Genomic DNA, 21810 nt, shown 5'->3' on the forward strand with positions numbered 1-21810 from the left:
CAACTCTCAAAATGTGAAGGTATTTAAATGCCCAACCCCTTATAGAATAAGTAAACTGTTTGCCTGCAAGACTGGGAGGTTTAAAAAAAACTATTTTACTAGTTACAATAGCTGTATTCATGTCCTTCTAAGGATAGTTCTTATTTCTTGTTTAATGGTTGCCTGCTATACACAATCTATCTCACTAGGGGATTATTCATTCATAGTTTAATTGACAGTCCATAGAGGTTATTAAGAGATCAGTTGTCTTTTGAGTGGGGTTATGGATGCAACTATTTATTCTTTATAAGCAATTGAGAAATTGAGATCATTTAAATGTGTCAGATGGGTTTGTTGAGTGGGAATTTTTTCATATGATGAAGGTTCTAATAGATGTTTTGAATTTTGTTTTCTTTGATTACAACATGGTTCAATTGGGGGAATAGTGAGAAAGTGAGGACTGCAGATGTTGGAGAGTCAGTGTTGAAAGGTGTGGTGCTGGAAGTGCACAGCAGGTCAGGCAGCATCCGAGAAGCAGGGAACTTGACATTTCGGGCATAAGCCTTTCATCAGGAATGTGGCGAGGGAAGGGGAATGGGGGCTGAGAGAGATATAGGAGGCTGGGGGTGGGGCTTGGGGGAATGTAGCTGTGAAGGTGATAGGTGGATGCAGGTGGCGGGGGTGATTGTGATAGGTCAGAGAGAAGGGTGGAGCGGCTAGGTGGGAAGGAAGATGGACAAGTGGGACAGGTCAAGAGGGCAGTGCCGAGCTGGTTCGAGGATAAAGTGGGGGGAGGGGAAATTTCAAAACTAGTGAACTCGACATTGATGCCATGTGGTTGAAGGGTCCCAAGGCAGAAGATGAGGCATTCTTCCTTCAGGTGTCGAGTGGCTTAGATTTGGCAGTGGAGGAGGCCTAGAACTTGCATGTCCTTGATGGAGTGGGAGGGGGAGTTGAAGTGGTCGGCCACAGGACAATGGGTATGGGAGGATGAGGGGTTGTGATAGGGCTAGAGGGCTAATGTTTACCAAAAATATTGGGATGAAATGAGGCAGTCTTTTTAAAAATTCTGTTTTGGCACTCTGCAGTCTCTGTGACTGCCTTTAATGTGTACACAGAGGTGGGGCAGATAGGCTGCCATCTCAAAATGATGATCCCACCACTCAATGAATTTTTCCAATGGCAATCTCAGCAAGCTGGGAGTATTTTCCCAACTCCCTCCACCAGACTGGAGACCAAAGATCCACATCTATGTTTTTGAGGGATACTGGTGAGAAGCAACAGATGGGTGAGAAATAGGAAAGGGTGAGGAGAACTCCTTGGAAAGCGCTAAAGGTGCAGGAGGCAGGGAGAGAAGTTTTTGTAAGTGATTCATTGAGAGCAGCTGAATCGATCAGAATGGAAGCATCTGGATGACAGTGGAGAAGTGGAATTAAATATTCAATTTATTTTTTTTAAATTGCTCACAGGATGTTGTCATCATTGGCTGTGCCAGCATGTATTGCCCATCCTTAACTGCCCAGTTAAGAGGCTACCAAATTGCAGTGGGCTTGGAGTTACATGTAGGCTAGACCAGGAAGGACAGCAGATTTCCTTCACCATAGGGCATTAGTGAACCAGATGTACTTTTAACAACTGACAATAGTTCCATGCTGGTCAGTAAGCCAGCTGTTATTCCATTGAACAATCGACATCTACCATGGTGGGATCTGAACCACATTGCCCAAACATCAGCTTGGATTCCTGATCCACTGATATTACCACTCTGCCACAGCCTTCCCTTAAGAGCTAATGTGATTATCGTCCCTTGTTTCCTGTCAGTTGCATCCAATGAGAGTGGGTTAAAGCCACCAAATGTCTTCTACACAAGAATCTACCAGGAATTACCTGAAAATTCTGGACTTGAATCTAACCTGTGCCAAAAAAAGCATATTTTCCTTGTTGATTTGAAGGATGTGCCATGAAGTTAGAGATCTTAATTACTCTGGCGCACAAATCTACTTATACTTTGATGCTGTCAGTCAAATTCGTAAATTGAAGAGATGCTGTTTATTATCAGTAGCAATTCCTTCTATAGACGTTGTAGCATTTCTGCATTTGCTGATTCTCTAGCCTTCATGTAACTGCATATGTATTGCAGATCAGTTAGGAACGCTTTCTGGAGACATACTCAATTAACCTTGACATAACCACTGTTTGGCTTATTTACTGTGACATTCCCTGAGTCTGAAGACCAACTTATTAACGCTAGGAAGGGATCAAAATGTGACTTGGGAAAAAAAAGTAGGGTTAAATTTAAAGTGAAAAACACCAGGAAAGGAAAAAGAAAGGGAAAATAAGGAGAGTGGGCAGAATTAAAATGTACGAAGTTCTTTATTTTCAGCAAAAGTCAGAGAGTTTATTTTTATGATTTAATCTTAATGATCTAAGAATTAGTGGCTTCTGAATTTTGAGAAGCTCAGATATCAAGATGCACTAATGACTTCATAGTTTCTTTTTACCAAACACGGGTTGATTTTCTGTACATTATATTTTGTCGATGAATTTCAATAGTGGTTCTTTTGTTCGTTCACCATAACATTGGTCATAGAGCTATTGAGGTTACAAAATGGTGGACGTAATTGACATTTGTGTCATTTTCCTCAGGTTTATTTGCCAAGATAACAGGGACAATAAACATGGAAATTAAGCCTTTGGGGGAGGTTAGTTTAAGTGGGAGAAGAGAACAAAGGTTAACTGACCCTCATTGTAAAAGTTCTGTCCGTATTCTTATATTTACAGAATGAATTTCTTTCTCTATAATGGAAAATATTGTTAGGAAATGTACCCATAGAATTTATTAGATATGTATTATCACATGTGAGATAAATTTTCTCTTTTTCTTTCAGTGAGGCCTATTGATGCAGTTCAACCTATTTATCCAGTCATTCTGACAGCAACAAACTATTTGACTGCCACAGTTGAGATATATGGTGTGAAGAAGGAAAACATTGCTGGGACACAGAAGGATGTTGAAAATATCATCAACGAATACTGCATCAGCAAAACAATACCCATTACAGTTGCAGGCTGTTTCTTAGACGACGAGAAGCAACAGATCATGGATCTCTGTGAAAAATACAACCTGAAAGTTGAAATTCGGGAAAAGGAAATAGTAATAGATGGATATCACGCTGATGCTCTGGAATCCATTGTGCAAGTGAACTCTATGCTTCAAACTGTCACAAAAAGAGAGCATAGAAAGCAAGATGAGATTCAGTTGAAGAAAACTGTCCAATGGGAGATTATAACGGATGAAACGGCTCAGCCTTATGATCAATCTTTAAACTATGAAATTGAGAGAGCTTACCTGGATAAAAAGAAAACCATAGTTTACATGAAAGATGGGGGAAAGTGCACAATTGATTTGGCTTTGTTGCAAGAGCAAGACTCAAAAGGAAATGTAGTGGATATTAAGAGAAGTGTCCTTCAAGGAGGTATGTTAAAAATAAATGATTATCTTTATAGGGCTTTGCAGCACACATCATGGTGAATCCTCTTAACTTACTTTAGACTCCTCACTAATTTTCCTTCAGATTATATTTTGAAAAATGGTCTGTCTCTCTTTTAGTGAAAGCTTAAAGTTAGAATCCCTGAATGTGGAATTTGCCCTACTGGAGTTGAGAGTGTGGTGCTGGAAAAGCACAGCAGGTCAGGCAGCATCTGAGGAGCATAAGCCCTTCATCGGGAAATTATGCCCGAAATGTTGATTCTCCTGCTCTTCGGATGCTGCGTGACCGGCTGTGCTTTTCCAGCATCACACTCTCGACTCTGATCTTCATCTGCTGTCCTCACTTACTGCCCTTCTGGACACTTGATGGGGCCATCAGTCTGCCCTATCCAAATTCTGAGGATTAGTTACAGAGAATTGCATTGTATGTCAGCCCTGATGTCTGTCACGTGTTCCCAAATAGAAAGTAAAGGCATGTTGAGCTTCAGGTGAGGACCAAATCAGATATGGTGATAATGTTGAGGAACTTGCTGACACACGCAAGTTGGTATAATTAAAGGATAATTAGTAGGAGAATGCAGTGAGAATGAACAAAATAACAGACAATGGTTGGGATTGGGAGTGAGTAGAGAGAAATTGATTACGATGTCACCTGATGAATACTGGTGTGGATAGGGGTGTTCAGCTGAACAGGGGTTCAAAAGGACTATGGGTGATTGTAACAAAAGATTTTGCTGGATGGCAGTCTTTCTCCTGACCCACAAGCAGTGCTGTAAAACTGACTCAACTGCAGGAACTGGCAGCTCCAAATTCTTACTGAGCTTTCTTATCCTAAAGAGCTCAAAGAAGTTTTAATCTACTTGGTCAGCCAAGTTATGGCACACATGTGGGGCAAGTGAGGTTTGAACCTGATTTTCTATCCCAGAGGTAGGGATACTATCTCTGTACTACAAGTGTGAGGGATTCAAACCACACCCATTTAATTATGAACATGCCATCAAGCTTGCCCCACGATTCAATTTGATTGTGATTGATCTTTTACCTTAATGCCATATTCCCATACATCAGTAGTCTCCAAAGACCCATCAATTTCTAACTTAAACATTTTAATAATTACATTCCCAAGAGGATTCCAAAGACTCACCATCCTTTTAATGAAGAAATTCTTCCCAATCTAAGTGCCTGTCCTTTATCCTGAGGTTATATCTCCTGGTCCTAGACTTGTCAACCATGGGAAACATCCTATTTTCCTCCATTGTGTCATCCTTGTAGGAATATTCAACAAGGTTATCTCTTATTCTTTGCAATTCTGGGAGAAAAAAGGCCCAGTTTCCTCAATCTCTCTTCATAAGATGATCATCCTTATAAACCTGCCATCCCACAGATTAATTTGGTGAATCTCTATTGAGTAGTACCTGGAACTACGATGTTGTAGCCGTTACAGAAATTTAGTTGACAGAAGGGCAGGATTGGAAGTACAATATTCCAGGGTTTAGATGTTTCAGGCCTAATAGAGAGGGGCATACAAAGAGTGGGAGAGTTGCATTGCAGATTTAGGAGAATGTGACAGCTGCACCAATAGAGGAATGTAAAGGAAGTAGGAAAAAAGTTAAGCAATCAATTAGGGGGGGCTAAAAGGGGCTTGGCAAAGGGGCTTTGTCATTGGCAAATAGAATTAAGGAGAATCCCAAGGCATTTTATCCATATTTTAGGACTAAGAGTGAAAGAGTAAATCCATTCAAGGACAAAGGAGGGAATATATGCTGCATTTTGGGAAAGCAAATCTTAGCAGGCCTTATACACTTAATGGTAAGGTCCTAGGGAGTGTTGCTGAACAAAGAGACCTTGGAGTGCAGCTTCATAGCTCCTTGAAAGTGGAGTCGCAGGTAGATAGGAAAGTGAAGAAGGCGTTTGGTATGCTTTCCTTTATTGGTCAGAGTATTGAGTACAGGAGTCGGGAGGTCATGTTGCGGCTGTACAGGACATTGGTTAGGCCACTGTTGAATATTGCATCCAATTCTGGTCTCATTCCTATCGGAAAGATTTTGTGAAACTTAAAAGGATTCAGAAAAGATTTACAAGGATGTTGCCAGGATTGGAGGATCTGAGCTACAGGGAGAGGCTGAACAGGCTGGGGCTGTTTTCCCTGGAGCGTCAGAGGCTGAGGGGTGACCTTATAGAGGTTTACAAAATTATGAGGGACATGGATAGGATAAATAGACAAAGTCTGTTTCCTGGGGTCGGGGAGTCCAGAACTAGAGGGCATAGGTTTAGGGTGAGAGGGGAATGATATAAAAGAGACCTAAGGGGCAACCTTTTCATGCAGAGGGTGGTACGTGTATGGAATGAGCTGCCAGAAGATGTGGTGGAGGCTGGTACAATTGCAACATTTAAGAGACATTTGGATAGGTATATGAATAGGAAGGGTTTGGAGGGATATAGGCCGGGTGCTGGCAGGTGGGTCTAGATTGGGTTAGGATATCTGGTCGGCATGGACAGGTTGGACCGAAGGGTCTGTTTCCATGCTGTACATCTCTATGACTCTTTAACTCTATATGTAGAGCCAGAGGAAGTGGGTAAGATCCTTCATGAATACTTCACATGGGTATTCACCAAGGAGAAGGCTATAGGTGATGATAAGATGAGAGAGTGATATGTTGATATTCTGGACCATGTCAATATTAAGAAGGAGGAGGTATTAGGTATCTTGAAAATCATTAAAGGTAGATAAGTCACCATTTCCTGATGGGATCTACCTCAGGATACTGGGGAGGTAGGGGAGGAGATTGCTGGGCGCTTGACAGCGGTATTTGTATCCTCTTCAGGCACAGATGTAGTCCCAGCAGACTGGAGAATAACCAATTGATCCTTTGATTAAAAGGGGCAACAGGGATAATCCAGGAGATTATGGGCCAATGAGTCTTCCATCAGTGGTAAAGAAATAATGCAAGAAGATTCTGGAAAAGAACAGATTTTTTAGGGGTAGTCAGCATGACTTCATTTGGGGGAGGTCTTGTCTCTCAAATTTGCTTTTGTTGAGGAAGTAATAAAGATGAATGATGGGGACAGGGCAGTGGATATTGTCAACATAGACTTTATTGAAGCACTTGAGAATGTCCCTCATGGTAGGCTGGTCTAGAAGATTGAGTCACATGAGGTCCACGGTGAGTTGGCAAGTTGGCCAGAGAAGACAGAGGGTAATTGAGGAAGCATATTTTGCTGACTGTGACCTGTGGTGTTCCGCAAGGATTAGTGCTGGGACCTCTGGTGTTTGTAAATTATTTGGATGAAAATGTAGGTTGTCTGATTCGTAAGTTTGCAAACAGCATGAAAATTGGTGGAATTGTGGAGGAATAGTGAGGAACATTGTCAAAGAATACAGCAGAATATAGATAAACTGCGGTGTTGGGTGGAGAAATGGCAGGTGGAATTTAATCTGAACAAACGTATCACAAAATACACTTTGGGATGTCACATCCGTGAGGAATGTATGCCTTAGGAATACTGACATGCAGGGAGATTTTGGGTGCAAATCTGTAGCTCCCTGAAAGAGGCAATGCAAGTGGGTAAGGTAGCAAAGAAGGTGTATGGCATGCTTTCATTCAACATTTGAAGCATTGAGTATAAATGTTGGCTATTCATGGTGCAGCTGTAGAAAAATACAGTTAGGTCACACTTGGAGTGTCATGTGCAGTTCTGGTTACCACACTATAGGAAGGGTGTGGCTTTGGAGAGGGTGCATAATAGGTTCACTGGGATGTGGCCTGGAACGGAATGTGTTAGCTAAACGGAGAGTTTGGACAAACTTGGATTGTTTACGCTAGAGTATTGGAGGCTGAGGGATGATCTGAGAGAAGTATATAAAATTATGAGAGGCATGGTGGATAGTTGGAGCCTTTTTCTTCCCGGGTGAAAATGTCAGATTCTAAGGGGCATAGGTTTAAGGTGAGATGGGAAAGTTTAAAAGATATGTGTGAGGCAAGTTTTTACGTGGTAGGTGCCTGGAATGCGCTGCTGGGTAGGTGACAGAAACAGATACATTAGCAATGTTAAAGAGGCATTTAGACAGACACATGAATAGGCAGCAAATAGAATAATGCAGACTATGTGCAGGCAGATGGAATTAGTTTAAAATGGCATCATGGTCAGTATAGACATGGTGGGTTAAAGGGCCTGTTCCTGTACTGTAATGTTCTGTGTTCTGTGGAGAGAAATAGTGGGTAGACGAGTGATTTTGACAGATAAGTGGGATGAGTGAATTTAACTGATCAGTGGAAATTGTTCAAGTTTTGCTTGACCCTAAATTAGGAGGAATTGGTTTTGAAGGATTCAAAGCAGAGACACCTCTTAAAAATCTACAAAAGGAGGGTGTGAGGTGTCCGCACATAAGGAGGAAAGAAAATAAGTAACATTAATGTTGCCCAATTTTAGCCAGATTGACTGACTGGGAAATAAAAGCAAAAATTCTGGAAACACTTAGCAGGTCAGACAGCATCTATGGAGACACACAGATTTAATACTAACTCTACCTGAATACTTACAGCAGTTATTATTTCAGATTTCCAGCACCTACTGTATTTTTCTATTGTATTAAACTGAAAAATAACATTGAAAATAGCCACCAAAAGATAATTTTAAACAGAATTGTCATAACCTCTTAAAAACTGCGATTTAATTTTGTTTCTAACACTATTTCTATCATGACAAGCGGCACCATATGTCACTGGTACTGTTAAAGAATTGCTGGACTTGGTATTTACAATGTTCAGTCAGGGATTAGCACAAAACTGCGGACAATACTATGCTGGACTGATTGTACAATTAGTACAATGCAAGTTGAAACATTTCAAGCTTCAACTGCGGCACAAACATGTGAATGCACTGTGGCAGGTTCCTTCGAGTGAAGCATAAGTGAAACGTTTAACCGTTGAAGGGTAATTCGAGTGATACAAAGCGTCAGATAGTTCAATTATCGGGAAAGATTCATCGATCTTGAAAGGAGGGAGGTCCCTGTAGAGAAAGGCAAATTATTAAGCATGAACACACATAGCAACAAGATATTTTGAGATATGTTATGGTATTAAAGTGGGGAAAAACAACCAGCAATTCCAAATGGCGAAAGGTAAATGTGGAACTGATGTCAGAAAGATCTGCTTTGCACAAAACGTAGTGACGACATAGACACTTCATCCAAAAGAGTCTGCTGCAGCAATTGAATATCTGTGACTACTTTATCATTTCCTTTTTCATTGCAACTCTCAAGTTCTTTTTCTACGTCCCTTATAATCACTCCAGAGTGAGATTTTGCCCGGCTTTTAAGCACCTTAGTTGAGTGTGCATTGGCGCTTTCTGGCACAGTTTGATTCCCTTTCTGGGCAGGGTAATGCCTCCCTGTGATTGAAAACATATTTGGATAACATGATAGCAAAGACTTCAGATGGTTCTGCAAATATTTTCTTTGTTTGTAACTCCTGTGCCTTCTGCATGGACTAAATGTAATCAACAGTAACACTCAACTGAGGTGTTGAAATGAGGTCAGAGACATGTTTAGGAGTGAGGATGTAATTTTAGTAAATTTTGGTTGTAACTGCATTATTGCTGCATTTCTGTCTATTTTATCTTCCAGCAGTATTTGAACTCCCACCAAACTGGAGTTACATGAAAAATCAGGAGGTGTTAATCGTTCTTCTTCAGTCAAGTACACAAGAATACAAAGAGGTGGTAAAAACATTCAAGAAATCTTGTGGGAAAACAATTGTTGACATTGTCAAGGTATGCATGTCTATTATGTTCAATTACATTTGAATTTGTATGTTTTTGCTTTTTATTTAATTTTGTCCTACACGGCAAGCTACAGCAAACATCGTTTTAACTGGTACCTTATGAACCAGCCCTCTCAAGGAACTTGCAAAAATCATATACCACAAATTCTGCAAATTTTACTGCGTTATTTTGCCCAATTATTATAGGTGTTTTTAAAAATGTATAAACTTCAACTTGAATACAGTTGTTATTTGATCAAATAGCCACACAAAATATCAACAATTGATTCAATTTTGAGTCATTTTCTCTTTAAATACCACAATGTCAGTTGAGGGTGTGAGTGAGAAGGCTCTCTGACAGTAGGTTTTATTTAGGGCAAAGTTGCATTACTTCTAAGTGTTTTATGCTGTAAATAGAGTGTGAAAGTGATGTGAATGCCCTCTGCATTAATTTTCTATTATTTAATATGTTTTTTTTAATATTGATAATGTAGACCCCCTTGATTATTTGGATGATTTGATTGACACTTCTGGTCCCATAGGTGCCAGTTAGTAAAACATTTGCTGTATTAAGATATCAATTATTGAGGTATTGTCTGTTGGAGCAATTTCTTTCAGTTAAAATTAATGAATTATTTGTAATTCTACTTTGATAGTCATTCATTTCTTTTGCTGTAATAAGTTAGAAATCTTGTCTCTGCCTGTTCTTCCTCCAGCCACTGGTGGCAATGTAGTTTCTCAGGTTCTTCATTCCCAAATCCTCGTCTTATTGTTTTGCGAAATCTGAGGAGATGGACAAGTGCAGCAGGCATTATTGCCTTTTCACTTACCTGCTCAACTCAGCACGTACATCTGAACAACTTCTCTTTCTTTGGAGACACCCTTTCATTCTGACCACAATAACCCTACGCCACAAGACCTCTCAACTTTACCCCAACCTCTTCACCTGACCACAACTATCCCATCTTACTGTCCTCCTCTCACCCACACTCAAGTCTACCCCAACCCCTCAAGCCATCATAGAATTATGTTGCATACAGGCATGGTATCTATCCATTCACCCCAGACAGTCTGTTTATTTCTCAAACATTTATAATTCACCCAAGTCTTTCCTCATCTAATTTTACTATTGTAAACTTCTATTCTCTTCTCCTTCACCTGTTTGCCTAGTTTTCCCTTAAATATTTCCATGGTCCTTTCTACAGCTTCTCCATTGATTGAGTTCCTGTTGTTACAACACTGCAGTGAACTCTTCTGTTAATTAAACCTAACATACAGAAAAGTTCACCTCACCTCGTAAACTGTTAAAATATGACTGACAGAGAACTCCCAAATCCCACTATTTAAAGAAAATAATATTTACTTTTTAATAATTTATTTGTTAACTCTGAAAGTGAACATTAAACAACAACTATTCACAATTCTAAGCCCCTCCCCCGTTTCTCTTAACTGCTTATTTCCTGCCTCCAACCCTACAACAATGTACTGTTCCAAGAAGATACTGATTAAAATTACATCAACTTAATTTCAAAACCATACAACAACTGTCGCCTTCGGTGTCTTTCTTCTTCCGGCTGATGATCTCCCTTAATCGTCATCTTTCTTTTTACTGCGAGTATGTTTCATATGAAAAGGTCCCTTTGGTAGAAAGTGTTCCCTAATTTCTTGCATCTCTTTCGATGACAGTTGCTCTGACTCCAATTTTCAAAACATCCGCATTTTTATATCCCAACATCAGATCATCTCATCGGTTTGATGTTGGCAAAACAATAAATTCAAACTTGATTGGGTTTTAGTATCCTGGGACATAATTTAAACTGATTGGTTAAATTTGAATTGTTGTCAAAACAGCAACCAAAATGTAGGTATCCATTTCACAGCCAAATATTATATATTTTCAGTTTTCCAGTACACACAGAGACTGCCATCTAGACATATCACAAGTGCTTATAATCTCTCAGTTCAGAACAGTATTCACTCTGTCTTAAAAGTACAGTATACATCTACATAACACTATCCAACACTGAAGAAAATAGCTTTGGTTGTTGGAGGTCAATCACCTCATTCCCAAGTGACACTGCAGGAATGCCTCACAATGGTATCCTAAGTCCAACCTTCTTCAGCTGCTTCCATCTCACATCTATAAAATGGTCAGAAATGGACATTTTGACGAATGATTGTGCACAGTTCATTAACTATGCTTCAGATTCTGAAGTAATCCCTGTGTAGATGCACACATATATGGACACCATCCAGGTTTGGGCTAACATTCATGCCACGTAAGTGCAAGGCAATGATTATCTCCAACAAAAGAGAATCTAATCTTTGACACTTAATGATATTATTATCACTGCGCACCCAATTATCAACATTTCAAGAGTTGCTATTGACTGGAACTCAAATAGGATCAACCATATAAATATTGTGGTTATAAGAGCAGGTGAGAGCTTAGGAAGCCTGCAGTGAGTGATTCACCACTTGACTCCTCAAAGTTTGCTCACTGTCAACAAACCACAAATCAGGAGTACGACAGAATACTCCCATTTCCCTGGATGAGTGCAACTCCAACAACACTTAAGAATCTCAATATCGCAAGGTTTGTGAAGGTTTGTAGCTCAGGTTGAGGTTTAGGGTGTAGGTTTGCTCGCTGAGCTGTAGGTTTGATATCCAGATGTTTCATTACCTGGCTAGGTAACATCATCAGTGGCGACCTCCAAGTGAAGCGAAGCTGTTGTCTCCTGCTTTCTATTTATATCTCTCTCCTGGATGGGGTTCTTGGGGTTTGAGGTGATGTCATTTCCTGTTCATTTTCTGAGGGGTTGATAGATGGCATCTAAATCTATGCGTTTGTTTATGGCATTGTGGTTGGAGTGCCAGGCCTCTAGGAATCCTCTGTCATGTCTTTGTTTAGCCTGTCCCAGGATAGATGTGTTGTCCCAGTAGAAATGGTGGTTTTTATCATCCGTGTGTAGGGCTACAAGGGAGAGAGGGTCGTGTCTTTTTGTGGCTAGCTGGTGTTCGTGTATCCTGGCGGCTAACTTTCTTCCTGTTTGTCCTACGTAGTGTTTGTGGCAGTCCTTGCATGGAATTTTGTAGATGACATTGGTTTTGTCCATGGGTTGTACTGGGTCTTTTAAATTTGTTAGTTTTTGTTGAAAGTGTTGGTAGGTTTGTGTGCTACTATGATTCTGAGGGGTCTTAGTAGTCTGGCTGTCATTTCTGAAACTTCTTTGATGTATGGTAAGGTGGTTAGGGTTTCTGGCTGTGTTTGGTCTGCTTGTCGTGGTTTGTTCTTGAGGAATCTGCGCACTGTATTTTTTGAGTATCCGTTCCCCTGTATACGTTGTATAGGTGGTTCTTCGCTGTTTTCCAAAGTTCGTCTGTGCTGCAGTGTGTGGTGGCTCGTTGAAATAGTGTTCTGATACAGCTTCGTTTGTGTGTTGGGATGGTTGCTGGTGTATTTGGTCAGTGTTTGTCAGGTTTCTGTATACGCAGGTTGACAAACTCACAAAAAAAAAGACAAAACCGATAACACAGGGGCATGGATAAAGAATTTATCAGACCGGACCCTATCAGACACAGAAAAAGCGGTACTAGTGAAAGGATTAAATTTCAATTACCATGATGCTGACAAGAAGGATTTCCTAGTGGCATTAGAAACCACATTGAAGGACAACAAACTCACGGAAGAAACACAACAAACTATCAGACAGACAGTTGCACCTACTCTGAGCCGAAAGAGGGAAGGAAACAAACTGAACACACAAGAAAAGAAAGCCCTAGAAAACCTCAAAAAGACAAAAACATCATTATATTACCTGCAGACAAAGGTCGGCTCACAGTCATCCTGAACAGAAGGGACTACAGAGAGAAAGCCAATGCACTACTCGCAGACACCAACACCTACCAACAGGTGGCGCTAGACCCAACCCCACAACTAGGAAACAAAATTACATTTCTTCCTAACCTGCAATCTTCCTGACCTCTCCGCCCCCACCCCCACTCCGACCTATCACCCTCACCTTAACCTCCTTCCACCTATCACATTTCCAATGCCCCTCCCTCAAGTCCCTCCTCCCTACCTTTTATCTTAGCCTGCTTGGCACACTTTCCTCATTCCTGAAGAAGGCTCATGCCCGAAACGTCGATTCACCTGCTCCTTGGATGCTGCCTGACGTGCTGCGCTTTTCCAGCAACACATTTTCAGCTCTGATTTCCAACATCTGCAGTCCTCACTTTCTCCTACATATCTCCTAAGAAAATTACATATTTCTGGACAATTAAACAAGACGGAATTCCAGAAAATGAAACCCAATGGGACCAACACCTCACGATTCTACGGACTACCAAAAATCCATAAACCAGGAGCCCCCCTCAGACCCGGAACACCAACTTACAGACTGGCCAAAGAACTACACGCAAGACTGCAATACCTAGTAGAAGAGTCACAGCACTCCATCCACTCCACCCAGGAATTCCTAAAAATCATCAAAAACACCAAAATAGAGGAAGACAAAGCAATGATCTCATTCGACGTAACAGCATTATTCACCTCTATCAACATCGACCTGGCAAAGGGAACACTTACCACACTTTTAGAAGAGACCATCACACACACACCAACCACCATCAATCACATTACCAACGAAAACATCATGAAGCTAGTGGACCTGTGCCTCACCAACCAACTTCACCTTCAACAACATAGTCTACAAACAAACCAACGGCACACCCATGGGATCGCCGCTATCAGGATTCATAGCAGAAGCGGTAATGCAGAGACTAGAACGAACAGCCCTACCAACCATCAAACCAAAAATCTGGGTCCGCTACGTAGATGACACCTTTGTCATCACAAAACGAAACAAGACAGAAGAGACATTTAACATCATCAACAACACCCTCACAGGCATTAAGTTCACCAAGGAGGAAGAAACCGACAACAAACTCACATTCCTGGACGTCACAGTAGAAAGAAAGGACAACGGAGAGCTACAAACCTGCGTATACAGAAAACCGACAAACACTGACCAAATACTTAACTACACCAGCAACCATCCCAACACACACAAACAAAGCTGTATCAGAACACTATTCTAACGAGCCACCACACACTGCAGCACAGACAAACTTTGGAAAACAGCGGAGAACCACCTATACAACGTATACAGGGGTACGGATACTCAAAAAATACAGTGCGCAGATTCCTCAAGAGCAAACCATGACAAGCAGACCAAACACAGCCAGAAACCCTAACCACCTTACCATACATCAAAGAAGTTTCAGAAATGACAGCCAGACTACTAAGACCCCTCAGAATCATAGTAGCACACAAACCCACCAACACTCTCAAACAAAAACTATCAAATTTAAAAGACCCAGTACAACCCATGGACAAAACCAACGTCATCTACAAAATTCCATGCAAGGACTGCCACAAACACTAAGTAGGACAAACGGGAAGAAAGTGAGCCACCAGGATATATGAACACCAGCTAGCCACAAAAAGACACGACCCTCTCTCCCTCGTAGCCCTACACACGGATGAAAAAAAGCAGCATTTTGACTGGAACAACACATCTATCCTGGGACAGGCTAAGCAAAGACATGCCAGAGAATTCCTAGAGGCCTGGCATTCCAACCACAATGCCATAAATAAACGCATAGATTTAGATGCCATCTATCAACCCCTCAGAAAATGAACAAGAAATGACATCACCTCAAACCCCAGGAACCCCATCCAGGAGAGAGATATAAATAGAAAGCAGGAGACAACAGCTTCGCTTCACTTGGAGGTCGCCACTGATGATGTTACCTAGCCAGGTAATGAAATGTCTGAATATCAAACCTACAGCTCAGCGAGCAAACCTACACCCTAAATCTCAATATCACCCAGGGCAAAGTAGTCCACTTGATGGATGCAACATCTATCATCCTCAACATGCACTCCCTCCTCTGCAGTGGCAACAGGCGATACCATCTTCAAGATGCACTGCAGAAACTCACCAAAACTCCTTCAGTTGCACTTTCCAAACCCATGACCTCTACTACCTAGAAGAGGGCTGTAGATGCAAGGGGATAAGCACCATCTGTACTTTCCCCTCCAAGTCACATGCTCTCCTGAATTGGATCTATATTATTATTCCTTCACTGCTGCTGGGTCAAAATTTGTCTGAATTCTTTTTTGCGTTTCTTGGTAGCTATCTTATATTCTTAGTTATGCTATTCCTCAGAAATAAAAGGTTGTCTCTGTACACATTCAATTAAATTTCATCCTTGGAAATATTTCCTGCACCCCCTCTATTTCATTATAAAATTTGAATCAGTAGTACATGCTGCAAATGTAATCTGAACAATGTTAGTTGCATGTAAATTTGGTTGGATCTGTGGTGCATGTGTTGCTTATCAATGATCATTAATACAGGATCCCTTTGTTCCTCTACACCACTTCAACTTGCACCTCCCAAATGATAAGTGACGTGCCTATCCTTCCATCCAAAATGTGATTTGTAGATAACACTATATTGGGTCTATAGTCACTACTAAACGGGACTGCAATAAATGACACGAGGATTTTAACAAACTTGCAGAATGGGCAAATAATTGTCAAATGAAGGTTCACACAGGTAAATATATGGTAGTATGCTTTGGTAGGAAGAATGAGGAGGTCACTTATATTTTTGATTCTAAATCATTAATGTAAATTGTGAAGGCATGTTGCTCTCTTTACTGAGTGTCACTCTGTCTTCTGTCACAGTCACTAACTATCCTTTACTTTCATTTCTTGCTCTTGGTCTTGAAGCCAACTAGCAATCCATTTTGCCATGTGTGTTCTTTCGCCTTCTCCCTTAAACTATCATCAGCTGCACCAGAGATTTGGCAAGCCTGACTTATAAGTCACCCAGGAGAAAGCGAGGACTGCAGATGCTGGAGATCAGAGTCGAGAGTGTGGTGCTGGAAAAGCACAGCAGGTCAGGCAGTATCCGAGGAACATAAGCCTTTCATCAGGAAATTATGCCCGAAATGTCAATTCTCCTGCTCCTCGGATGCTGCTTGACTGGCTGTGTTTTTCCAGCAACACACTCTCGACTTTTAAACCACCCAAGCTTATTGTTCCCTCCAGCATCCAGTGTGCTTCACACCAAATTGAATTTATTAAAATATTGTTACTTTCAATTGTCAGTATGTTTACTTTTACATTAGGAAATAATATTGTATATGTGCTGCATCTAGATCGAAAGGGTCCAGAATCGCAAACTTTGGCAAAGTTATTCTGTCAGAAAACAAAATGCAGAAAGAAAGTATCCTGGGATGACTATCGAGCAGATCCTGTATCATGGAACCACAAAGGAAATTGCCCAGAGAGTGAACAAAACTGGATTCAACAGAAGCTTTTGTGGGAGAAATGGTAAGAAAGAATAGAACAACAGAAGATGCAATATTTCGGGCAAAGATAGTCTGATAAAGAAAACCAGCAAGCAGTGTTTGATGGAGTAATTTGTGTTTTCACATTTATGGACTCAATTACTTCATGTTCTTAGTTCTAAGAATTTAAATCTGGATGCCAGTAGGATTGGAAAGAATATATAATTGACGCGTCATGATTAGCTGTTAGTGGTTAATGCCAAACAGAACAGGCCTATGATGTACAGGCAGAAACGTTAGCATTGGAGATATCCCAGAGTTTAGGGTCACTGCCAGGAATTGCAAACAGTAGAAATGAGGGGAGCATAGAAAGTTATAGAAATTAATTTATATTTTTTAAAATCTCTGTGTTTTGAGGGAAGAAAAATAATGTAATATCCACAAAAGATAATTGACAGAAATATGTTTCCTGTTTCCACCTTTTTAATTTTCTTTTCTGGGTCCTTTTCTGTTTTCTCTTTGCTGTTTCTCCAGATGGTCTCTTATCTGATTTGGGCTGGCATTACAAGTAGTGTCAATTGTTGCATCTTCTGAGTAGTGCTGTTTTCCTTGCTGGAGTTATTACATAGATTCATTACATTACTTAGTGGGCGGCACGGTGGCACAGTGGTTAACACTGCTTCCACACAGCACCAGAGACCCGGGTTCAATTCCCACCTCAGGGAGTTTGCACATTCTCCCCATGTCTGCGTGGGTTTCCTCCGGGTGCTCCAGTTTCCTCCCACAGTCCAAAAATGTGCAGGTTAGGTGAATTGGCTATGCAAAATTGCCCATAGTGTTAGGTGCAAAGTAAATGTAGGGGAATGGGTCTGGGTGGGTGCGCTTCGGCAGGTCGGTGTGGACTTGTTGGGCCAAAGGGCCTGTTTCCACGCTGTAAGTAATCTAATCTAAATCCTGCGATTTAAAAAAAAGGATTTATGCACACATGCAATCTTGGCATATCTTGGCGATCATGTGCAGTTTTATTTACTGTCCTGCTGATTGAATGTGGGAGAAATGGTAAGCCCAAGCTAAAGAACCTGTTTGGAAAAGGAAGTACGGACGGATTACTGTCCATTTTCGTTAAAGAACGTACTTAATGACAGGGCTGTGAGAATTCTCAAAGAGGGATAACTACATATGTCTGGAAAAACCAAGTCAGCATAGTAACAGAATATTGAAGGGAATTCAGAGCTATAGTGCTTCAATGCTTTTCTCAGGTTCTATCACAGTTTTTTAAAATGTAAACCAAAACACGACAATACAGACTTCATGCCCAGACATTTTGTTTATATTGGCTTTGATTGTCTGATTCAAATATCTCTATAGCACTGGACCTGGAAGAAATCAATACTCTCAAATATTCTTAATATTTGCACAGAAATTTCAGAATTCCAATGGGCAGAGATGTACAGCCTGGAGTTCTGCATGTATGCCTTTGACACTGACTCTGCCTTTGCAGACTGGTGCTACATGACAGGAACTTGTCCAGAAACTTACTCCAGTATGCTCATGCCTCTCTATACTTAATGGTTAGGTCCTGGGGAGTGTTGCTGAACAAAGAGACCTTGGAGTGCAGGTTCATATTTTCTTGAAAGTGGAGTTGAATGTAGATAGGATAGTGAAGAAGGCATTTGGTATGCTTTCCTTTATTGGTCAGTGCATTGAGTATAGGAGTTGGGAAATCATGTTGCGACTATACAGAACATAGGTGGGGCCACTTTCGGAATATTGTGCGCAATTCTGGTCTCCCCGCTATGGAAAGGATTTTGTGAAACTTGAAAGGGTTCAGAAAATATTTACAAGGATGTTGCCAGGGGTGGAGGATTTGAGCTATAGGGAGAGGCTGAATAGGTTGGGGCTACTTTCACTGGAGCATCGGAGGTTGAGGGATAAGGTTATAGAGGTACATAAAGTCATGAGGGGCATGGCAAATAGTCAAAGTGTTTTCCCCTGGATAGAGGAGTCCAAAGCAAGAGGGCATAGGTTTAAGGTGAGAGGGGAAGAATTTAAAAGAGACCTGAGGGGCAACTTTTCAAGCTGAAGGTGGTGCATGTATGGAATGAGCTTAAGGAGGGAGTGGTGGAGGCTGGTACAATTACAATATTTAAAAGGCATCTGGATGGGTATCTGAATAGGAAGGACTTAGAGGGATTTGAGCCAAATGCTGGCAAATGGGATTAGTTTATTTTAGGATATTTGGTCGGCATGAACAAGTTGCATCAAAGGATCTGTTTCCACGCTCTACATCTCTCTGACTCCATGACTCCATGATGGCAGAAGTTGCACCAAAAATGCCTCCAAATACATTTACAAGTAAACTTACTGAATAATATACCTCACACTCTCATCCTCACCTAGTCTGATGCCCCAAACTCCATGCCAGATTTGTGATAACAGTCTCCTCACTGTCAATCTCATTTTAATGCACATTCTGTGTAATTGCCATCCATCCTTCATCTTCCCATTGTTTATACTGCTAAATCCAAATTACTGAATTACAAATAAAAAGATACGCTACACATGGAAAATTGGTTTAAAAGTTGTAGAGGGAATACCTTAATACTGAAAATTGGTTCCAGAGTGCTGATGTCCTGCAATCCAAAACAGGATCAGCAAAAAAAGGATTAAATTGTGCTACAATTTCCAGATTCTTTAAACACTGCAGTCAATGGGGAGTAAGTACATCCAGTGGTGTTGCTGGGAAGGAAGTTCCATGGTTTTGATCCATTGGCACTGAAGAAACAGCAATGTTCTTTTCAAATCAGGATGGTCTTCAACTTGAAGGGCACTTGCAGGTGGTGGTGTTCCTATATATCTGCTACCCTTTGTCCTTCCAGGTGGTCAAGGTCATGGGTTTATAAGGTGCTGTTGAAGGAGCCTTGCTGCAGCACATCTTGTAGATGGTACTTAATAACATATTTTGCATATTTTCAGCTACTTACTACGGAAGAGGAACTTACTTTGCTTTGGATGCCTCATATTCATGTGACAACAAATACTCCAACCCTGATTGTGATGGATGCAAATGCATCTACCAAGCACGGGTGATTACTGGGAAGCTGTGCAAAGGAGAACCCAATATGCTGGAACCAAAGCCTGTAGACCCACAGATCGACTCCGCTGACCTTTGTGACTGTGCAGTGAATGATGAAAACAGCCCTTCCATTTTTGTTATTTTTTGCGATGACGGTGCATATCCAGAATACTTGATAACTTTTAAAACAAGAGTAGCATGAGTCCAAAATAACCCAATCAAGCTGTCGTGCTTTTATGGCAAATCATTAGAGTTTTATTCACGTTCCTAGAAAATCCAGCATTCTGCAAATTGCATTTTTTGGGATGTTCTTTTGTAACTGATTGCCAATGCATGCTGCTTCCAATGAGCATGGAATAGCTTAACTTTAACAGACAAAAAGCATATGCCTTGTTTCTTTATCATACATTATCATCTTAGAAGTTGAACCAGAAGTTGAATAATGGGAATATAGGTATAGGAGTAAGCCATTCATTGAGGCTGTCCTGCCATTGAATTAGTTCATGGCTGATCTTCTACTATGTTGCCCTCTTTTCTGCATAATCTCCGTATCTCTTAATGTCGTTAGTCTCCAAAAACACACTGATTTCTGCCTTCAACTTGTTCAATGTTTGAGCTTCCATAACTCTCTGGAGTAGAAAATTTCAAAGATGGTGGGCGGCACAGTGGCACAGTGGTTAGCACTGCTGCCTCACAGCACCAGAGACCCAGGTTCAATTCCCGCCTCAGGCGACTGACTGTGTGGAGTTTGCACATTCTCCCCGTGTCTGCGTGGGTTTCCCCCGGGTGCTCCGGTTTCCTCCCACAGTCCAAAGATGTGCTGGTCAGGTGAATTGGCCATGCTAAATTGCCCGTAGTGTTAGGTAAGGGGTAGATGTAGGGGTATGGGTGGGTTGCGCTTCGGCGGGGCGGTGTGGACTTGTTGGGCCGAAGGGCCTGTTTCCACACTGTAAGTAATCTAATCTAATCTAAGCCATTCTCTGAGTGAAGAAATTCCTCTTCATCTCAGTCTTGAATGGCCTGTTCCTTATCCTGATTTTCCATCTTCTTTCTTTGGAATCACCAATCAGGGGAACCATCCTATCCACATCCACCTGTCATATCCTGTAAGATCTTTGTAAGTTTCAATGAGTTCACTTCTCCATCCTGGAAACTCTACAGACCCAGCAGAACGGAACCAGTTTCCTTAATCACTCCTCATTAGTAAATCCCACCTTCTAGTGATTAATCTGGTGAACCTCCATTGAACTTTCTTCAAGGTAAGTATATTTTTCCTTGGATAAGGAGACCAAAACTAAACACAAGAAAACACTCCAGGTGCAATCCCACTAAGATTTTATACACCTGCAGCAAGACATCTTCTAAACTTCAGTCCCCTGTAAATGAATGCCCAATATGCCCCCTCCTAATTGTTTGATGCACCTGAATTAGTGATTTATGGTCAAGAACTCCTTAATTCAGGTGGACACTTCTCAACCTCTCACCATTTACGAAACATTTTACCTATGTATTTACATATATGCAAACAATTGATTTATTCATTTGCTTAGCATATCCTGGAGATCTTGAGGCAGGTTGAGTCACATACCTCCTTCTGAGCTGGCAGTTCAGACTTGAGGACTTGATGGTCACAAAAATTGCATTCATAACATGTTGACTGTCAACCTGCAAATCCTTCCAACACCCTCATGGCAAGTGGTAAGTTTGGGAGAGTCTCCTGGTCAGCCATATTTGATGCAGATTTGCACATCCTCCCCCCCCCCAAGCTATGGTCTCTAGCTTCAGGCTAGCAATCTCATAGTATGGAAACAGACCGTTTGGCCCAACAAGTCCACACCAACCCTCCAAAGAGCAACTCACCCAGACCCATTCCCCAACCCTATTACTGTACATTTCCACTGGCTAATGCACCTAACCTACCCATCCCTGAATACCCAATTTAGTATGGCCAATTCTCCTAACCTGCACATCCTTGGACTGTGAGAGGAAACTGCAGCACCCAGAGGTAACCCACACCAACACAAGGAGAATGTGCAAACTCGACACGGACAGTTGCCTAAGGCTGGAATCGAACCTGGGTTCCTAGCGCTGTGAGGCAGCAGTGCTAACCACTAAGCCACTGTGCTGTTCCTGCTGTC

The 21810-nt window shown here is 41.3% G+C and overlaps 1 protein-coding gene across 3 annotated transcripts in view; it reads left to right on the forward strand.

Annotated features, from left to right (window-relative positions):
* LOC140482385 (protein mono-ADP-ribosyltransferase PARP14-like) overlaps positions 1 to 20547 on the forward strand; it is a 79893-nt gene extending 59346 nt beyond the window's left edge. For 2 of the 3 annotated variants that reach the window (XM_072579789.1, XM_072579791.1), the window contains 4 exons: positions 2868 to 3455; positions 9096 to 9241; positions 16465 to 16639; positions 19573 to 20547. In XM_072579789.1, the coding sequence (XP_072435890.1) occupies positions 2868 to 3455; positions 9096 to 9241; positions 16465 to 16639; positions 19573 to 19874 (1211 nt within the window). In that variant the 3' untranslated portion in view covers positions 19875 to 20547. The remainder of the gene's footprint in view (positions 1 to 2867; positions 3456 to 9095; positions 9242 to 16464; positions 16640 to 19572) is intronic. The other variant, XM_072579790.1, reaches the window with a different exon arrangement.
* The last annotated feature ends 1263 nt before the right edge of the window (positions 20548 to 21810 follow it).

Source organism: Chiloscyllium punctatum, chromosome 10 (genome assembly GCF_047496795.1).
Source record: "Chiloscyllium punctatum isolate Juve2018m chromosome 10, sChiPun1.3, whole genome shotgun sequence".
Lineage (NCBI taxonomy): Eukaryota > Metazoa > Chordata > Chondrichthyes > Orectolobiformes > Hemiscylliidae > Chiloscyllium > Chiloscyllium punctatum.